Source organism: Phocoena sinus, chromosome 13, assembly GCF_008692025.1.
Source record: "Phocoena sinus isolate mPhoSin1 chromosome 13, mPhoSin1.pri, whole genome shotgun sequence".
Taxonomy (NCBI): domain Eukaryota; kingdom Metazoa; phylum Chordata; class Mammalia; order Artiodactyla; family Phocoenidae; genus Phocoena; species Phocoena sinus.
The window spans coordinates 56,635,740-56,643,247 of NC_045775.1; the positions used below are offsets into that span (position 1 = coordinate 56,635,740).

The 7,508-nt window shown below is 49.9% G+C and overlaps 1 protein-coding gene across 6 annotated transcripts in view; it reads left to right on the forward strand.

Annotated features, from left to right (window-relative positions):
* MEIS1 (Meis homeobox 1) overlaps positions 1–4,020 on the forward strand; it is a 140,420-nt gene extending 136,400 nt beyond the window's left edge. For 4 of the 6 annotated variants that reach the window (XM_032652141.1, XM_032652142.1, XM_032652143.1 and 1 more), the window contains one exon: positions 395–4,020. In XM_032652141.1, coding sequence (XP_032508032.1) covers positions 395–678 — 284 coding nt within the window. In that variant the 3' untranslated portion in view covers positions 679–4,020. Of the gene's footprint in view, positions 1–383 lie in introns of all 6 variants that reach the window. The other 2 variants (XM_032652144.1, XM_032652147.1) reach the window with 2 other exon arrangements.
* The last annotated feature ends 3,488 nt before the right edge of the window (positions 4,021–7,508 follow it).

Here is a 7,508-nt window from a genome sequence, read left to right on the forward strand (position 1 = left end):
TGTTTTTAGAAGTACTGGTTTTGCTAAGTCATCAGCCTTAGTGATCCTTTCTAATTCAGCTTCATGTGAGATATTCTGTGATCAGCGTGTATACTCGGTAGAGAATGTGTCAGGGCTTCTTCAGACCAGACCTCAGAGTTCCATTTTTATTAATAAATAAGACCTCAGTAGGTGGACCCGATAACAGTGACAATGAAAGGAAAACAGTTGCAAAGAGTGACTTTCCAGCACGACATTTCTCATTTTATTTTCTTCGGTATGACTCAGAAGAATACAGAGCCGTGTTCCCTCAATCACAGCGTTCCCTGGCTTTCATAGGATTGCCATAGGCAGCGCCACTCTATTGCTTTCTCATAATATTTTCTTTTTGTTTCTTTCTTTTGAATTTCTACAGGGCTGCAAAGTATGCCAGGGGAGTATGTAGCCCGGGGTGGTCCAATGGGTGTGAGTATGGGACAGCCAAGTTATACCCAACCCCAGATGCCCCCCCATCCTGCTCAGCTGCGTCATGGGCCCCCCATGCATACGTACATTCCTGGACACCCTCACCACCCAACAGTGATGATGCATGGAGGACCGCCCCACCCTGGAATGCCAATGTCAGCATCAAGCCCCACGGTTCTTAATACAGGAGACCCAACAATGAGTGGACAAGTCATGGACATTCATGCTCAGTAGCTTAAGGGAATATGCATTGTCTGCAATGGTGACTGATTTCAAATCATGTTTTTTCTGCAATGACTGTGGAGTTCCGTTCTTGGCATCTACTTTGGACCAAGGAGCATCCCTAATTCTTCATAGGGACTCTTAAAAAAAGCAGGAAATACCAACCGAAGTCAATCTGGGGGACATGCTAAATAACTATATAAGACATTAAGAGAACAAAGAGTGAACTATTGTAAATGCTATTATACTGTTATCCATATTACGTTGTTTCTTATAGATTTTTTAAAAAAAATGTGAAATTTTTCCACACTATGTGTGTTGTTTCCATAGCTCTTCACTTCCTCCAGAAGCCTCCTTACATTAAAAAGCCTTACAGTTATCCTGCAAGGGACGGGAAGGTCTGATTTGCAGGATTTTTAGAGCATTAAAATAACTATCAGGCAGAAGAATCTTTCTTCTCGCCTAGGATTTCAGCCATGCGCGCTCTCTCTCTCTGTCTTTCTCTCTCTCTCTCTCTCTCTCTTTTCCTCTCTCTCCCTCTCTCTAGCCTGGGGCTTGAATTTGCATGTCTAATTCATTTACTCACCATATTTGAATTGGCCTGAACAGATGTAAATCGGGAAGGATGGGAAAAACTGCAGTCATCAACAATGATTAATCAGCTGTTGCAGGCCGTGTCTTAAGGAGACTGGTAGGAGGAGGCATGGAAACCAAAAGGCCGTGTGTTTAGAAGCCTAATTGTCACATCAAGCATCACTGTCCCCATGCAAAAACCACCACCTTATACATCACTTCCTGTTTTATGCAGCTCAAAAACATAAACTGAAGATTTATTTTTAATATGTTGACTTTATTTCTGAGCAAAGCATCGGTCATGTGTGTATTTTTCCATAGTCCCACCTTGAAGCATTTATGTAGACATTGTAAATAAATTTTGTGCAAAAAGGACTGGAAAAATGAACTGTATTATTGCAATTTTTTTTTTGTAAAAGTAGCAGTTTGGTATGAGTTGGCATGCATACAAGATTTACTAAGTGGGATAAGCTAATTATACTTTTTGTTGTGGATAAACAAATGCTTGTTGATAGCCTTTTTCTATCAAGAAACCAAGGAGCTAATTATTAATAACAATCATTGCACACTGAGTCTTAGCGTTTCTGACGGAAACAGTTTGGATTGTATAATAACGCCAAGCCCAGTTGTAGTCGTTTGAGTGCAGTAATGAAATCTGAATCTAAAATAAAAATAAGATTATTTTTGTCATGCTGACTCCACTGCTTGAAAAATTTGTTTACTGCCCCCCAAATTTTTCATGATCAATGCAGTAAATATAAAACTTAATTTTAGCTCCCTAAGATACATGTGCATTTGAAAATTTGAACCACAAAGTAAATTATTTAATAATAGGCACTGATTTCTTTAAGCTGACTTAATGAACTAATATCAGCAAATGTAAGGCCTAAGGGCACTAAACTAACTGTAGACTCCGATTACAGCCAACAGAATTACTCATTTAATATCGGTGAAATTATTCTTGCACCTAATGGCAAACCTAAGGACTGAGTTACATCTTTCACTAAGGATGTTACCTAGGATGAGCAGTGTATGTTTATTAGGAAATTAACTACATGAATGGAAGAGACCAGACTTCAAAATCTAATTTTTATAAATATGCTCTATGTTCTCATTGGATAAAACTGGTTATTAACCAATTTTCCAGAACAGCTGTACAGAATTTCTGCATGGCAGCCAGCTAGATGGTACAAAATAACATGTTTAAGCTGTAATAGCTTATAATTTCATTGAAATAAAATTGCGGCTATGGAAAGTGCTCCCCAAAGCTAAGGAAAATATACAAATATTTTAATTAAGGCAAATCCGTTTTAAAAAATCAGGCTTTTAGTAGTGACTGCTTTGTAAACAAAGGATGGGTTGGAGGAGAGTGCCTTAAACTCAAGCCTGACATTTCAGGCCCATGTCACCCTATAAACCCGCCCTGAACAATTCTATTTTCTATTTGAGAAGAGAAACCAGCTGTGGGTTGGGTTTACTAGGTGACGTGTGATTGACTGACTCACCTGCTGGAGCGGCAGAGCACTCTCTCACCTTTTGTTTATGGGGCCTTGTTTCCGAACACGTGGATCAGCAGAAAGGGAGCGAGGCTCAACCTTCTGCAGCCTCTCCGCGCCTCCGCCCTCCCCCTCCCCAAATCTATGGGATTGTTTCAATTTCCTATTTGGACCCTGTGGCAATTCTTCGTCTACATAAATAGTCCCTATTCGTGAAATAATTCTCTTTTGATAGGTGGTTACTAGCACTTAACAACCATTTATTTACTTTAAAAATTAATAATAAACTTTATAAACTAACCATCGATTTGCCCCTCCTCTCCAGTCCGTGCCCGGGTGAGTTGGTTATTTTCAGCCTTTATTCTTGAGGAAGCTCTTGCCGGGTGGGGGAGGGAAAGAAAGAGGAGGGAGGGAGGGGGGGGGCAGGCACTAGGAGAAGAAGGGTACTAGTGAAGGAGAATTAGGGAATATGGAGGCTATGGAGAATCAAGATCATTAGTGTTCAGTGAATTAGAAAAAATAAAACAACCTGTGTTCTTTCCCTGCGTTCCCCCCTCTGCGTGCCGGTTTTGTGTGAGCGTTGCTGTCGGCGGGTCCTTTTTCCCCCTGCCTGGGCACCCCTACCTCCCCCTTAATGCTATTTCAGCTTTTCCTCTTGCAAATTTCAGAGCCAGCTCCGAGGTTATTGAGGACCCTTAACCGAAAGACGGAAATAATAGAGGTGCTGAGAGTGTTTTTGATGTTTCTTAAAAGGCAAAAACAAAACGCCCTCTTCTAAACAAGGGCACGCAATTGTACCTGATTTTTATTTTTATTTGCGGGGGGTGGGGGTGGTGGGCGCCGGTTGAATGAGACTACTTTTTAACATGATTTAAGTACTTTTCCGAAAAAATTTTTAAAATTCCCCTATCATATTTAATCAGCTGCAATTATAACGCATTCGAAATGAATAATATACCTTGACAGTATTTTTATTGTTATTGTCCATTGCATCATGTTCGACTGCTTTAGAAGCACAGGAAAGAGAAGTAAACGCGCTACAAATGGGGAATTACCCTCGTTTAGCATTAAAATTCATTTAGATAAAATTGCCACAAACATTTAAATGGGAAGATTAGTTCCCCCTCACGCCTTATTGCACTCGCTCAATGGTTCCGTTAAGAACATTTTACACGTTGGAAATTCCGTCTTGTCAGACGGCTTGCTGTTTCCTAGTTACCCACATTCAAAGGCAAAGGCAGCAGCAAAGGCAGCCGCAGCAGCAGCAGGGAAAAAAAAAAAAAAAGTTTTGGCAACTGGTCTGCAATTCATCCGCTTCTGGCCCCAGCCTTCCCTCCGCCCACAGCAGCCCGCCCCCACCCATCACCTTTCCCCTCCCCACCTCTTCTCCCCTCCGCCCCCACTAGGTAACTGGCAGAGTTCTGTCGAGGAAACACGTTGCTGAGCTGTATAGTATTTGTATATAATGTTAATACAAAGAACTATCAAAAAGCCAGTCTGTCCCTCTCCCAGTCTCCCCACTCCTGCTTCTGCTCTGAATTGAGGGTTTACTTTGAAAGCGCTGAGTTTCTCACATCCCCTGCTCTGAGCCCACAAGGCACGTTTTTTGGCTTTCTTTTCTGCCGGGGCATTTCCAGGAAATACACCACTGATTCTTGCCTGTTTTAGAAACGTGTGAAAGAATTACTTTGAAAAAGTCCGTGCAACGTCTAGTTTCTCCCTCTCCTTTCACCGTCTCTCTTTCCTTCTCCCTCTGCCTCTCCCTCCCCCTCTCCCCCTTTCTCTCCCTCCTTCCCTCTTTCTCCCCCCCCCTCCCTTCGCAGAGCCGCTGGAAAAGAAGAATGTCGGCTTCGACTGCCATCTTTTGGGGATTTGGAAAAACGACTCGGTAGGAATCCGAGGGAGGCGGGGGTCGCGAGGGGTGGGGGGAAACCCCCTTATTATCCTGTGTCGGAACTGGCTCCCTTAATCTGATGCTTAAATATTTGATGTGGAAAAATTACCCATAAAATTAGTTACTAACAATTTCAAATTGAAATCACTTATCGAATTATAAACGCATTAAAGCTGTATGGATGGTATTAGGAGTTCCTCGGGAAGCAACGGGTGTCTCCTTCCAGTGCGCCCGGCCGGAGAGCTTCGCCCCGGGGAGAGGCACCCCCGCGGAGCCCGGGGACGGGGTGGGGAGGGCGGCGCTCGGGGCGCGAGCGTCCCCGCCGGGGGAGGGGACGAGCGGCGGCCAGGCCCGGGCGGAGGCTCCGGCTCGCTCTGCTCTAGGGGGCCGGGAGAAGGGAGAGGAAGGAGCGGAGGTGGGAGGCTCCGACCCCGGGAACTAGGCGCCTACTAGGAAACTTTGTTCTAAAAAGCAAAAACACCAGCGCCACCCGCCCCCTCCCTCCCGCGTCTCCCACGCGGCGCGCAGACTTTGCGCGCAGGGTTGGTTGCTGTGCGCAGCGTCCCCCGAGTCTGCGGCCGGGGCGGGAGGGGAGATGCCGGTGGCCTGGGGCTGGGGCTGCGGCTGGGCCCGCCTCCGCGCGCCGAGAGATCCCGCGGGCCGCGGCGGTAGCTGCGAGGATCCGGGCCTGAGCGCGGCGGCCCCTGCGTCCTAATCCGGAGTCCTGGGCGGGTGCAGGGCGGACAGGTCTCTGCGTAGAGCCCAGAGCACCCTGGGGGTGGGGGGTGAGGGATCGGTTCCGGCACCTCCAATAGCCTCCTACCTCCTCCCCAACCCAACAGGAAAGTCAAGTCTAAGGGGCTGCAGACTTCGTCTCTGGAGACGAGGCGACCCCGGGTCTGCGCAGAAGGTTGTGGAGAGGTACCTCCTGGGGGACTCCGGGCCCCCTTCCCTCTGAACGGCTCGGCTCGGGGTGCTTTGTGGTGGACGAGAGGCTTCTTGATGGACTCTGCGTCCGAGTCCCGCCGCGACTCCGGGAGCGGGACTGCGAGAACTTGGGACCCGGGGCCACTTGGGACCTGGCTAGCGCCCGCCAGGCGCAGCTGGGGAGCCGTGGGCAGCACCCCGACGCCTTAGGCAGGAGCTCCTCGGGATCACTTTAAAGCCTCTGCAAACTTTCTCCTGCCTTTCGGATCCCAGCAGGTCCTCGGCCCAAGTGAAGACAGTAAAAACCTGCCGATGCAGAACTCCCGGGTAGGCGCTTGGACGCCGGGTGGAGTGGCGTGGAATGGGGTCGTGGGGCGCCCTGCCTGGCCAGTCATTTCGCCTCGTTTCACTCCCCTCTCCTGGGCCACCCCTCACCCACTTGACTGTGGGGCAGCCCGTGGCACTCAATTGGCCAGGTGCGGAGTCTACACGAGGCTGGGAATCCCAGGGCCCAGGACAGAACGGTGAAGGGGAGAGAATGGGAAATCGCCCCTTGAGGGGGTCGCTGATGGCGGGGAGGTGGGGTTGGATGGGGTCTCATTTTGGCCCCATCTGCCTGCCAACGAGTCCGTAACGTTCTCTCCCAAGGCGGAGCTGTAAAGGAAAAACAAAAACAAAAACCCCAACATACTGAGCAATCAGTTAGCCAACATTTGAGCTTTTAAGAGTCTTTGCCCTAAAAACGGGTATCCCGGGGGTCTTGGTGGGGAGATGAGGGGCATTTGAGGGTCTCAGTTACGGCGGGCCGCGCCCTGGGGTCGCCCTTCCGCGTCCTGCCTACTACCCGCCCGGCGCGCTCAGCCCACCGCGGGGAAACCCAGGCTCTGAAGCCCTGGAGAAAAGGGATTTAGTTTTAAGCCAGTCTCCCATTGATCGGGTCGGTAATTCCTACCCCTGCCCACTCGCAGACACACTCACCTCTACCCTAAAGCATTAAGTTCATTACGCGAGCAATGATCTTAATCTCCAGGCGGAAAACGAGTCCCGGGACCTCGCTGATTGGGGAAGCAGTGAATAAAGTCACCTGCTCCCGCACCCGCCCGGCCGGCTTCTCAGGGCGGGGGGCTTCGAGTGGCAGGGTAAGCTGCGCAGGGGTCCCGCGTTCCACGCCGGGGCGTTTCCCGCAGGGGTCAGGGGACCCTGTGTCTGCCTTCTTCGGGATGGCGACCTTCTCGAAGGGTGGGATTGCGCTCGCTCGCTCTCTTCCTCCCCTCCCTTCTATTTTCTTCTTGGGGCTACCCCCTCGCATTTCCGCGCTCTCTTCCTCCTCCTTCCCCCCAAAGTGGCGAGTTCCCCTTCCCTTCCAAGTGTCCCCAGGCACACACACCCCCACCCCCACCCCCGCCTCGCAGCCGCAGGTCCAGCACGCAGTGCGGGTAACCCATCACCTTTTGGCGCCCGGCTACTTCACCCACCAGCGGGCTCATGGGTGGATGGGGATCGCTCAGCGAAGCCTTCTTGAAGCCACTTGCCGAGGGCACCCTGGGGCCTTTAGACAACCGGATTCCTCGATCTAGGGGAGATCCCTGCGCCCATTGATAATTCCAATTCAAAGAAAGTCAGCGAAGCGGCAAACACCCCTCGCAGACGCTTGCTCCCCATTCCCACCCCCCCCCCAACACCACCCTCCTGCCTTGGCATCGAGCAGCGTCTGACACCGCAGGGAGATGGAGGCGAGCCACGCGCCCCAGTCCTTACTGGCAGACCCACGAGGCGCCAGCTTGTTCTGGAGACTCAGTTTCCACCGGACAATCATGCAAGCGGGGAAAACAACGCGATGGCTGTGTAAACCCCGTTTCCCTCACCACCACCACCCCATCTGATTTTCAAAACATGCATTTTCAGGTAGTCCTAAACTGTGAACAGCGAGCTTTGTGTGTTATCTAGTGGGG